Source organism: Cherax quadricarinatus, chromosome 44 (assembly GCF_038502225.1).
Source record: "Cherax quadricarinatus isolate ZL_2023a chromosome 44, ASM3850222v1, whole genome shotgun sequence".
NCBI classification, from domain to species: Eukaryota; Metazoa; Arthropoda; class Malacostraca; order Decapoda; family Parastacidae; genus Cherax; species Cherax quadricarinatus.
Genome location: NC_091335.1, coordinates 4,028,414 through 4,041,308, shown reverse-complemented (window position 1 = coordinate 4,041,308; position 12,895 = coordinate 4,028,414). Strand labels below are relative to the sequence as shown.

Here is a 12,895-nt window from a genome sequence, read left to right as displayed (position 1 = left end):
ACAATATTAACCCTTCATCGCGCAATTGGTCCGAAAATTTGAAATTCGAACTGAACTCCCTATGGTGGATAGAGTAACTCAATACAAGGTCACTGATCCCATATAAATTGATTTCTGATGGTTAGTTTTCGAGCAATTGCCAATCTCCGAAGACCGAAAATATTAGGCCGCCCCCGACAAAGTGATTAAAAAATTCTATGTTGCAAACTTGCAATTGTTAATAAAACACACCAAAACAATTTTTTAAATTTAATATACAAACAGACAATATAAAAAACATAAATGGAACTTTTCTCAAAACATTTTTTAATACTTACAAAAATATAAAAAGGAAGCAAATATCAACAATGCCAAATTGCAAAGTGATGCAAGTTTCAATCCCTATATTCCTGAGATTCATTTGGAAGACCAATGATTCTATATTGCTAATTGGCAAGATGGAAGTCTGTGAAACAATTTCTATCAGTCTTTATGCACAGATTTACTTTGCATACACTACAGACGAATGACGATGTTACCGTTTTTTTCGAGGTGCTGCAATACTTGCAAGTAAACGGCCTTTGCCCTGCCATTGGAAAGTGCATTAGAGTCATGTCTTTCCTAACACTGTCATCAGGCAATTCTGCACGTGTTCCCCTCCCAGGTTTCACTATGCCAACACCATTGGAAGTACATGGTGAATTAGTTGGTGAAGGTCTTGGAGTTGTTCTTAGGCTGCTCCCTCTAAGGTTTTGTCCTTTAGACCTTGCAATTTCAGAGATAGAATTCCTGAAATACTTCAGTTGCATACACTTTTGCTTTATTGCTCGAGAATCACGGCAATAAAGCACCCATGCATTCACAACAGCAAGATCAATAATATAGGCAAATAGCCGCATGTACCAACGTTTTGATTTCATTGGTGTTTTGTAGAGACGCACCAACATGTTGCTTTTGTCAATACCTCCCATGTTTGCATTATAGTTCTTGATGACTGCAGGGCACGATATTTTCTCTTTCCTCTTTGTACCCTTGTTGTATCTCTCAACAAGACTCATGGGCTCGACCCCAATATCAGTTGTCACTAAAGTCACAACTTTGGTGTCCTTCCATCGTACAACAAGGACACCATCATTGTTGTTGAAGCAAAAATTGCCCCTGACCACACTGTTTTTTTCCATTTGTTTGATAGGCACCAGATGTGGCTTACCACATCTATTGTCACGTACTGTTCCAGTGTATCTGCAGTTATACTTATCTCTTAGTAGCTTGACCAAAGGCATACTTGAAAAGAAATTGTCAGCATAGATTGCTGATGTGTTTGTCTTGTTCATAGTTTGTGCAAGTACCAGAACAATCTTTGTACTTATTGGAAGTTTACATTCTTCCTGTGGCAGCTGTATGGGATGTGTGTCAAAAGTTGTTGTGCCTTGATACATGAGTATATCATGTATGAGTCCATCTTGACTTGCACGACAAAAAAGTTTGAAACCCCACTTATCTGGTTTTGTTTTGATGTACTGCCTTAGGTTTCCAGCAGTTTTACCCTTGAAACCAACCATGACTTCATCAATAGATTGCTTGGGTGTAGCTGGAATTTTCAAGCAAGCATTAGTTAGTTCAGTGTAAAGAGGCCTTACTTTGTAGAATCTGTCATTATCCTTTTTTGTGTTGTCATTGAAATGAATATGACTTCTAAGGTACCTAAACCTCTTAGACGCCATGCTCTCTGCAACCTGTTGGCTCCTAAAACCAGCTTTCCAATAGTCTTCGAGGGATGGTAGTGAATTAATACCCATGAACAACAAAATACCTATGAACCTCATGATCTCTTCAGAATCTGTTGAAAAAGTACTATTTACGTCTTGTTGCCTTGTATACAAATTTGTTTGATATACTATGTTATCTATCATGGCTGGAGTAACGAACATACGAAAATACTCATATGGAGACCTAATTGCAAGAGGCTTTTCATGTTCATATGCCGGCAAAGGATCATTTTCAATGTCATCTACGGTCCACTCAGATGAAACTTGAAGAGCAATATTCTCATGGATCTCTTCCTCATCCGGGTATTCCTCAATCCTAAAAGTTTTCTTTTTCCTCATTACTTTCTGCTTTTTGGCTGGCCTTTCTTCCCTTTCTTCCTCATCATCAGTTGACATCTCTGCATCCTGTGCATCCGTTGGCAAGTATTCATCACCACTATCCAGCAATTCTGGTTCGTCTACCTCTGGTTCTGAGTCACTGTCTTCAGAAACGCAGATATACCTCGACCTGCTGGTCGACTGCTCCCCATAAAACAGCCTCTCATGGAACTGGAAGGACAATAGAAACCTCCTGTATAAATCCAGACCACTACAGAGTTCATATATGCAATTGAAAATTTTTTATAAATATTTATTTGACTAAAATTGGACATTCCCGGAAACTCGCGCAATACCGAAATAATTCGGACTAAAATGCATGCACTTTTTTCAACTGCATGCTACACTCATATTATGCTTCACACGGACTTTAGGTATATATCAAAATATGCCTAAACTATTCATGTAAGCACTAAACACAACAATCAGTACTTACCGACATTGTAGAATATATAATCCAAGAGTAGATTAGCAAGGGTGGAGGGAAAAATGCGCGTGTGTTCGAAGCAAAGCCGCTAGTGTTTATATTTTGATCTCTCAACCAATGGGAAGGCGGCAGAAGCGAACTGTACTTAGCTGAAGAGACTCAGGGAAGGCTTGTGATTGGTTGGAACTAAAGAACGGGAAGCTGGCTGCGCGGGGCGCGAAGTATGACACGCGCCAAAAACACGTAATTAATACCGAATTATTTCGGCCCACCCCGATAAAGGGTTAAAACTTACCTGTGATTCAATTACAGCATACCACAGTTGCTGGGCCTTCACTTGACGACGGAACCGACCTTCACTTTCATACTTTGTGTACAGTTTTTCAAACTCTTCACCTGTTGAATACACAATTGTGTAAAAAAAAAAAATACACAAGCATTTGAAAGTACATGCATGAGACCATATGGTTAATTACTATATAGCATAAGCACACTATTAAATAATTATACTAACAATAGTTGTAGCTACAGTTAGAGTAAGAGGTAGATGGGAAAAGAGGAAGGTGGTAACAACAAGCAAGAGGGAGGTGAAAGTGTATAAACTAAGGGAGGAGGAAGTTCGGGTGAGATATAAGCAACTATTGGCAGAAAGGTGGGCTAGTGCAAAGATGAGTAGTGAGGGGGTTGAAGAGGCTTGGAATAGTTTTAAAAATGCAGTATAAGAATGTGGGGCAGAAGTTTGTGGTTATAGGAGGGTGGGGGCAGGAGGAAAGGAGCGATTGGTGGAATGATGAAGTAAAGGGTGTGATAAAAGAAAAAGGTAGCTTATGAGAGGTTTTTACAAAGCAGAAGTGTTACAAGAAGAGCAGAGTATATGGAGAGTAAAAGAAAGGTAAAGAGTGGTGAGAGAGTGCAAAAGGAGAGCAGATGATAGAGTGGGAGAGGCACTGTCAAGAAATTTTAATGAAAATAAGAAAAAACTTTGGAGTGAGTTAAACAAGTTAAGAAAGCCTAGGGAAAGTATGGATTTGTCAGTTAAAAACAGAGTAGGGGAGTTAGTAGATGGGGAGATGGAGGTATTAGGTTGATGGCGAGAATATTTTGAGGAACTTTTAAATGTTAAGGAAGAAAGAGGCAGCAATTTCATGCACTGGTCAGGGAGGTATACCATCTTTTAGGAGTGAAGAAGAACAGAATGTAAGTGTGGGGGAGGTACATGAGGCATTATGTAGAATGAAAGGGGGTAAAGCAGCTGGAACTGATGGGATCATGACAGAAATGTTAAAAGCAGGGGAGATACAGTGTTGGAGTGGTTGGTATTTTTGTTTAATAAATGTACGAAAGAGGGGAAGGTACCTAGGGATTGGCGGAGAGCATGTATAGTCCCTTTATATAAAGGGAAAGGGGACAAAAGAGACTAAAAATTATAGAGGAATAAGTTTACTGAGTATACCAGGAAAAGTGTACGGTAGGGTTATAATTGAAAGAATTAGAGGTAAGACAGAATGTAGGATTGCGGATGAGCAAGGAGGTTTCAGAGTGGGTAGGGGATGTGTAGATCAAGTGTTTACATTGAAGCATATATGTGAACAGTATTTAGATAAAGGTAGGGAAGTTTTATTGCATTTATGGATTTAGAAAAGGCATATGATAGAGTGGATAGAGGAGCAATGTGGCAGATGTTGCAAGTATATGGAATAGGTGGTAAGTTATTAAATGCTGTAAAGAGTTTTTATGAGGATAGTGAGGCTCAGGTTAGGGTGTGTAGAAGAGAGGGAGACTACTTCCCGGTAAAAGTAGGTCTTAGACAGGGATGTGTAATGTCACCATGGTTGTTTAATATATTTATAGATGGGGTTGTAAAGGAAGTAAATGCTAGGGTGTTCGGGAGAGGGGTGGGATTAAATTTTGGGGAATCAAATTCAAAATGGGAATTGACACAGTTACTTTTTGCTGATGATACTGTGCTTATGGGAGATTCTAAAGAAAAATTGCAAAGGTTAGTGGATGAGTTTGGGAATGTGTGTAAAGGTAGAAAGTTGAAAGTAAACATAGAAAAGAGTAAGGTGATGAGGGTATCAAATGATTCAGATAAAGAAAAATTGGATATCAAATTGGGGAGGAGGAGTATGGAAGAAGTGAATGTTTTCAGATACTTGGAAGTTGACGTGTCGGCGGATGGATTTATGAAGGATGAGGTTAATCAGAATTGATGAGGGAAAAAAGGTGAGTGGTGCATTGAGGTATATGGAGTCAAAAAATGTTATCTATGGAGGCAAAGAAGGGAATGTATGAAAGTATAGTAGTACCAACACTCTTACATGGGTGTGAAGCTTGGGTGGTAAATGCAGCAGCGAGGAGACAGTTGGAGGCAGTGGAGATGTCCTGTTTAAGGGCAATGTGTGGTGTAAATATTATGCAGAAAATTCAGAGTGTGGAAATTAGGAAAAGGTGTGGAGTTAATAAAAGTATTAGTCAGAGGGCAGAAGAGGGGTTGTTGAGGTGGTTTGGTCATTTAGAGAGAATGGATCAAAGTAGAATGACATGGAAAGCAAATAAATCTATAGGGGAAGGAAGGCGGGGTAGGGGTCGTCCTCGAAAGGGTTGGAGAGAAGGGGTAAAGGAGGTTTTGTGGGCAAGGGGCTTGGACTTCCAGCAAGCATGCGTGAGCGTGTTAGATAGGAATGAATGGAGATGAATGGTACTTGGGACCTGATGATCTGTTGGAGTGTGTGAGCAGGGTAATATTTAGTGAAGGGATTCAGGGAAACCGGTTATTTTCATATAGTCGGACTTGAGTCCTGGAAATGGGAAGTACAATGCCTGCACTTTAAAGGAGGGGTTTGGGATATTGGCAGTTTGGAGGGATATGTTGTGTATCTTTATATGTGTATGCTTCTAAACTGTTGTATTCTGAGCACCTCTGCAAAAACAGTGATAATGTGTGAGTGTGGTGAAAGTGTTGAATGATGATGAAAGTATTTTCTTTTTGGGGATTTTCTTTCTTTTTTGGGTCACCCTGCCTCGGTGGGAGACGGCCGACTTGTTGGAGAGAGAGAGAGAGAGAGAGAAAAAAAAAAAAAAAAAAAAAAAAAAAAAAAAAAAAAAACTAACAATATGAGCCAGAAGCAGAAGAATCCTTAAAAAAAAGTTCCCAATACTGCAGTGCCAACAGAATAGAAATGTTACCAAGAAAAAATTCAAATTAACACATTTAAACCCTAGCATTATTGTGATAACTTATGCTTCGTATTTTGAAATGGTCAAAGATTCATAGTCCTGAATTTTATAAAGGTAATTTAATTTTCAAGGATTTCATGACCTGTAAAAACCCTAACATGTATAACAAAGGTTATGCAAGATATTCATAAAGCTTACCCCAAGTATCATGCAATCCAGGACATTCATGAGGACACATCAGGCTCCAGTTTCCATTCTCCTCCACACGTTTCATGAAAAGATCTGGGATCCACAAGGCATAGAACAGATCACGTGCCCTTTGTTCATCCTGTTACACAAAATTAAATATACAACTAATAGGCAGTGTTAAGTCAAAATTAAGAGTAATACACTGTAATTACAAGAGTAGAATGTTGACATTTCAGCTAATAAATTTCACCATAAAGCACTGCATTAAACCTGATTCAATGGAGAATACTAAGTTTTACATACATTAAGTACACTATAGGCTCCAAGCATTTTAAGCAATTTAGTGTCATGCTGACAATGTCACTATACATATTATGTTAACGATTCCTAGAATAATCACTTCAAGGCTTCCTAAAAATGAACAGAAATATTACAGGAATGACACTTATGCATACATAGGAATGTATAATAAGTATGCATCCAAGATTTACCTGCCAATGTAAAATATTTAACAGGCCTACTTCACTTATCTGGTAGTTCTGTAGTACCTTCCTACACTTAACATTTACCTACTACATAATCTTGCTAAGTATTTATTTTTACCTATCTGGAGCTCTACTACTATATGTGGACATTTATACCTTGTCTTCACACATGAAGCTACATTACAGCAAATTCAACTAGTGATGGGACGATACCAAATTGTTTGCCAATACCGATATTCAGTTTTTAAGCTGATACTAATACCATCAACAGCCAGTACTTACCCATATTATACTGAACAATACCAGTAGTGATACTCCATTTTAGGCTGAAACTGATACTGTACCATCAAAATTAGCCAATACCCAATGATACCAATACCTTAACATTCCCCTAATTTGAACATTCCCTATAGACTTCCACCTATTGGTCTGGTCATTTGAAGTGAAACAGTTACCAGTTTCAAGCTACTGAAAGAAAAAATGAATAGCTGTGAATGAAGAGACTAATGTGAAACAACCAAGACCTCTACTAAGAGCTGCAGCAGGGAACAGATTCATATAACTTACTTTGCCAGTATTCTTGCGCAAGTCAAGGAAATCAAAGATATCTGGGTGCCAGGGCTCCAAGTATATAGCAAATGCACCTGGCCTCTTGTTACCGCCCTGGTCAACATAGCGTGCTGAAAATTCAGATTAATAGCACACTATACTATATAATTAACAAAATCAATCTGTACATTAAGTCTAGCTAATGCACCTCAGTGGAAAAGTATCAGCATAGCTAGACATTAATTCAATACAAAAATTTCAACTGACAGATCCTACTATAGATTACCAAAGATACAATGGGTTATGCAGTCCCAAAAAATTTCACCATTAACATTATAATACACAATCAAGTCGAACCACCACTATCAGATTGCAAGCCAACTTGGGGTAATTTTAAAGTAAACTGGACTAGCATACAACTTCACAAGAGCTCAAGGCAAAAAAATTCCTTGGTAGATCAGTCATTTCAATGCTACAGTTCAACTGAACACTTCTTTAGCATACTGCATTCTGTTCAGGTCACCATATTTGATAGTATAATAAAAAAGATTAATAATGCAATGACAATTATTGATTTCCAGGGTAATATTTAATATTAGTAATAGGTTATCCCAAAATGTCGAAGTCAAAAATTAGCCAACACCCTAAATATAACAAAGAAAAGTGCATAGTTTGTCTAAGATCAGTAAACAACTCTGCCATAGTAGCAAATTAAAAAAATAGACATACACGTTCAAATTCATGCTTTTGTTTACAATGCACAAGTCCTCTATTAAAGTTCCAACAAGACCCAGCGGTGTTCAGCAGGCACAAAAACAATACCTTGAATCAGATACAGGTTACAAAAATTTAGAAAATTTGCATATCAATGGCCATTTTCAGTATGAATGAACAATATGTCAATGAAGAACACCACTTAAAAGTATTTTACCTGTATTGTTGTATACTCTGAGCATGGGCACCAGGCCATTCGAGGTACCATTAGTCCCAGCAATATAGCTGCCCGTTGATCTAATACAATGCACATTTAGACCAATGCCTCCAGCAGATTTTGAAATGAGTGCACACTGCTTCAAAGTGTCATAAATGCCCTCGATGCTGTCATCCTTCATGGTTAGCAAGAAGCAGCTAAAAATGTAAAATGTTAATGCAGTACTATATAAATCCAAAAAATAAAAATTTAAATACAGTGGACCCCCGGTTAACGATATTTTTTCACTCCAGAAGTATGTTCAGGTGCCAGTACTGACCGAATTTGTTCCCATAAGGAATATTGTGAAGTAGATTAGTCCATTTCAGACCCCCAAACATACACGTACAAACGCACTTACATAATTGGTCGCATTCGGAGGTAATCGTTATGCGGGGGTCCACTGTATAAAGAATCCCATAGTATTCAACCTTTTAAGCCTTAGTGAAAATATTTTAAGACTACAATTATACTTGTATATACGTACATACATATAAAGATTAAAGGCTGTAGAGTAAATGTTTATTATTCATCAAATTAAAATGAGAAGCAACAGACCCTCAAATTATTTACTGCTGAATATTTTGTGCACACAAAAGGAAATGGAATTTGGAAATCTCACAAAAACATTATCAGAAAATTACCTCAGTTTATCAAATTCACTTTAATACAACTGTCTTGTACAGCAATAAACAATACCTGGATAGTTGTGGCCGACATGTTGCAGCATTAAAGAGGGTGGGAGAGGCATGAGTAAACCATTTCTCAGATAACAAGTTGTAAGTTTCAATTACTGCATCAATATCTTCCCCATGGATGCCAACTGCTACCCTCATCAGCATTTGTTGTGGACGCTCTGCTACTTTCCCATCAATTTTCAGCAAATATGAGCGCTCCAATGTCTGAGAAATAATTATTTGTTGTAATGCATCAAATCAAATATTTGCTGCACGAATCACCCCACTCTTCAGTGCATTAAACAACCAAAATGGCAATACCCCAAATATACATGTCCAGCTAAAGCTTGAATTTGTCAAATGCAACCATGATGTAATCACAAAAATTAGTATTATGCTGTACATAATGAAACAAAGTGGGGCAACATATCCTGAATATCATAAAAGCTAAAAGAAAATCCAGGTGTCAATGTTCCAATACACAACTCCTCAATGGTTAAATTAAAAGCAAAGAAAAAAATGCAGAGGCAGATTGATTTACAGAACTTCAAAATTGCTTTTGACGAGTTATTCAAACTACGTACTCTGAAAACTACACATCACAGGCGGAGTAAAAGAAACTACTGCACCAGTTTTTTTACGGAAAAAATTCACTACACAACAGGAAGAGCATACCGCCAGATGACATAACATTATTTTTGACATTTATTTCACGACAAACCATTAGGATTACTGGAATGTAGATACAATACCAACCTTAAAGCCAAAGTAATTGTATGAAAAGTCTCTATCATAGATGATGGCAGAGTTCAGTTTATCTGCATTGTCCATAATTATCTTGAAATATTTGTCACTAATCATTGGCATCCTCATTCCTGTTTTCTTGTCCTTGATGTTGTACAGATCATCCATCACCTCTGTGGACAGGCATCCCATTAACTAACAGATGAAACATGTCAAGAATTTGGCACAGCCCAAAGGGTCATACATCAAGGGAATGGGAGGTAACCAGGTCTAATTTAAGGGAGGGTACCTCCAGTTCACTGGATCAAAAGCACTTCACCAGCATGAGAGCATTTCCCTTGAAGGGAATTATCAAAATTCCTAGCTTAAATACATTTTTAGGAATACAAGTAATTTACACAATGATAGTTGCTGTAGATGATAAAAGCAGTAAAGGAAACAAATAGGAATAATTTTTCCTAACAATGCTCAATTTGTGTATACACGAGCTCTTCATACCACTAAAAGATTTCTTCGTTTCCTTGTGAAGATTTGACACTGCAATCCTTGCTGCCAACACAGCATAGTCAGGGTGTTTTGTGGTCATTGTTGCTGCAGTTTCTGCAGCCAGGTTGTCCAACTCCACTGTTGTCACCCCAGAGTAAAGTCCATTAATCACCTTCAGGGTAATTGCAGGCTGAAAAAAAAAATTATAAACAATACAATGAAAAATAACTATACTATTACACAGCATTGCAGTTTCATCATTTTTTTTTCAAATGAACACCTTAATAAAGTACAGCCTCTCTTCACTTAGCAACATGATCATTTACCAATGACTGACTTACAAGCTTTCTGACCAGTATACATACCTAAATAATGGATATTAGAACTGATGTCCTCTATTCTGCTTATTACAATATACAGTACACTACTGTATAAACATTTAAAAATATACTGGAAATGTTATAAATGGTGCGAAGGTGACATTAAAACTATCAAAGATGGTTGACACAAATCCACTACCATTATAGTATGCTCCTCACTTAGCAATGAATTCGTTTACTGACGTGGTCTTAGGAATGGAACTGCCATTGAGGAGAGGCTGTATTGCAAATATATGCCTTTTATATGGTTCAAGTCAAACTAGTTACCGGATCAATGAAATCCATGTTGAGACCATAGCAAAGTTTCTGGATGCGTGATGTTATCTTGTCAAACATAACAGGCTCTTGCCGGCCACCTGTAAAACAAAAGTAACATCCAATAAATGGCATTAACCCTTTGACTGTCGCAACCCCCAATCCTGAGGTGTCTCCTGGCGTCGCAAAATTAAAAAAAAAAAAATTATTTTTTCTAATGAAATGATAAGAGAATCTTTTCCCGATTGTAATGACACCAAAAAAAACGAAATTTGATGGAATACTGACGGAATTATGCTCTCGCGAAGTTAGCAACCTCGGTGCTGTTTACAAATCGGCGATTTCGCCCACTTTGAGCCCTATTTTCGGCTAATTCCATTGTTCCAGTCACCCAAACTCATAGCTATTTCTTTAGAACTCCATTTTTTCTATCGATTGAGTACAAGAAACTGCCCATTTACCAATTTCAACTACCTAATAATGTGGTCAGAAATTTGCAATTTGGCCAATTTCACAAAAACTAAAAAATATGACAATTTCAAAATAAGGTCCAGAATGAACAATGCAGACATTCCTGGCTCTAAAATAACATTTTCTTTGCTCATCAGTCATGTCTCCAGGCCCCTCTGATATTACTCTTGCTTTCTATTTTGAATTTTTATTCAAACAAAAAATAGAAGACTTACTATTATGCAGACTACTGTAATAATTGTATAAATAACATCAACCCATTCATGACTGCATATTAGAATGGCTAGTTGGACATTTATTGGACAATGGCATCATTTGTTTACTTTTGAACATTGGCAAAATCAAACATTTCCCCTACTTTGAGCTCCATTTCTAGGTTCTTTTTATAGTAAAATCAATCAAAATCACCTCTATTTCTATATGTTTTCCATTCTATCAAATGAGACCACGAAAACGAGAATACAACCATAAATACTATACGAAAATAGACCACAAAGTCAGCATTTTAATAAAACGGTCAGTTTTTTTTTTTCTCATTATGCACTGCATGCTCCAGGATTTTTTTTTATATGGTGCACACTGACCACACAGACCCATTCTCTCACATGTGGGCCTACCAGCTTTCTCCTGCTTGATCTGAAGCCGCTAGAATTTATGAGTATATATACGTCAAACACGGTACCTCGTAAGACGTATATATACGGCCGCGACAGTCAAAGGGTTAAAGTTGTATAGAAAATTGCTGACTGGCTTTAGAAAAGTCCAAATATTTGTCTATTAGACAAATCTCGCTACTTATTAACCCACCGAGTACTGAATCATTGGAAATCTCTTACCAATGAACACGAGTGGAAAAGGCAACTAAAAGTCCAATAAAACTAAGAAATGCAGTATCCAGTATTTTAACATGCTTCAGATAAAGAACATTCATGACACTACGAATGTATTACAAATATTTTAATATTTAAAAGTGAGCTGGTAATTTAAATTTTAAATGATCCAAGTTAATTCTTTTGGATAAATGACATTATGCTTCTCATATGTGAACTTTCTGGTGCATAAATTTGAAAACATCAATAGACTGCAATTAGACAGGTACAAACATTTCTGAAAACAAATTCTGAATATTTGACAACTGATTAATAATACATTTTCAAGAGGAATAAGCATGTCTCAACAGATCATGAGTGAGAAACTTTTGCTTCCACCTAGACAGGGTCTACAGCCATTAAGGTAGGTAATGATATCTAAATAGCACTGACCTGGTAGAATGTTCAGCACTCTCTGCAATAAACAAATACGAGCATCCAGTTCTTACCCAGCTGTTGGTGTGAGTGGACACAGAGCGAGCGGCTGGTGCCCTCTGGTGTCTGTTTTGAGAAGTCTGATTTTCTCAAGATGGCGGAGCGCAGGCGAAGTCAACACTGTCTGTGTGGAATTGTTGAAAGGCGCAATATACCAGGACACCGCTGACGTCATTCTGCCTCTTGTAATAAGAGATACATATGGGATCCCAAGTGAGGATTTATATGGGATTTCCTTGAACAGCAACGCAAGAATTTTTGTAAAATTTGTGTCGTCTGCTGCTTATGCGAGAGCTGTGGACACCTTTCAAGAAAAACGGATTGTCATCAACACTGGTCTTGAGGTGTGCCTACGTGATGTCTCGGCGTGTTATACGTGGGTTCGTCTACGTAATATACCCTTCGAGGCAGACGAGGTGGGCATTCGTCGGACATTTGGGTGCTATGGCACCATACAAGCTGTCAACGTAGGGTGTTGGTCCCAGGGCTTTTATGCTGGCATGCTCGAGGGTTCTTTCTCGATGAAAATAACACACACATCCAATTCCCTCGTTTGTCATGTTGGAGGATTTTCGGACGCAGGTCTACGCAACCTACCCAGGGCAGGTTCGGTCGTGCCGACTTGTGGTGCAACGGGTCATATGGCGGCGAC

The 12,895-nt window shown here is 37.8% G+C and overlaps 1 protein-coding gene across 3 annotated transcripts in view; it reads right to left on the bottom strand.

The window, feature by feature from the left end:
- The window catches only part of RnrL (Ribonucleoside diphosphate reductase large subunit), a 51,858-nt gene that overhangs the window by 26,902 nt on the left and 12,061 nt on the right, over window positions 1-12,895 (bottom strand). For all 3 annotated transcript variants that reach the window (XM_070093987.1, XM_070093988.1, XM_070093986.1), the window contains exons 2-9: window positions 10,481-10,569; window positions 9,846-10,023; window positions 9,360-9,520; window positions 8,626-8,828; window positions 7,888-8,084; window positions 6,975-7,087; window positions 5,932-6,061; window positions 2,849-2,949 (exon numbers count right to left, since the gene is read on the bottom strand). In XM_070093987.1, the coding sequence (XP_069950088.1) occupies window positions 2,849-2,949; window positions 5,932-6,061; window positions 6,975-7,087; window positions 7,888-8,084; window positions 8,626-8,828; window positions 9,360-9,520; window positions 9,846-10,023; window positions 10,481-10,569 (1,172 nt within the window). The remainder of the gene's footprint in view (window positions 1-2,848; window positions 2,950-5,931; window positions 6,062-6,974; window positions 7,088-7,887; window positions 8,085-8,625; window positions 8,829-9,359; window positions 9,521-9,845; window positions 10,024-10,480; window positions 10,570-12,895) is intronic.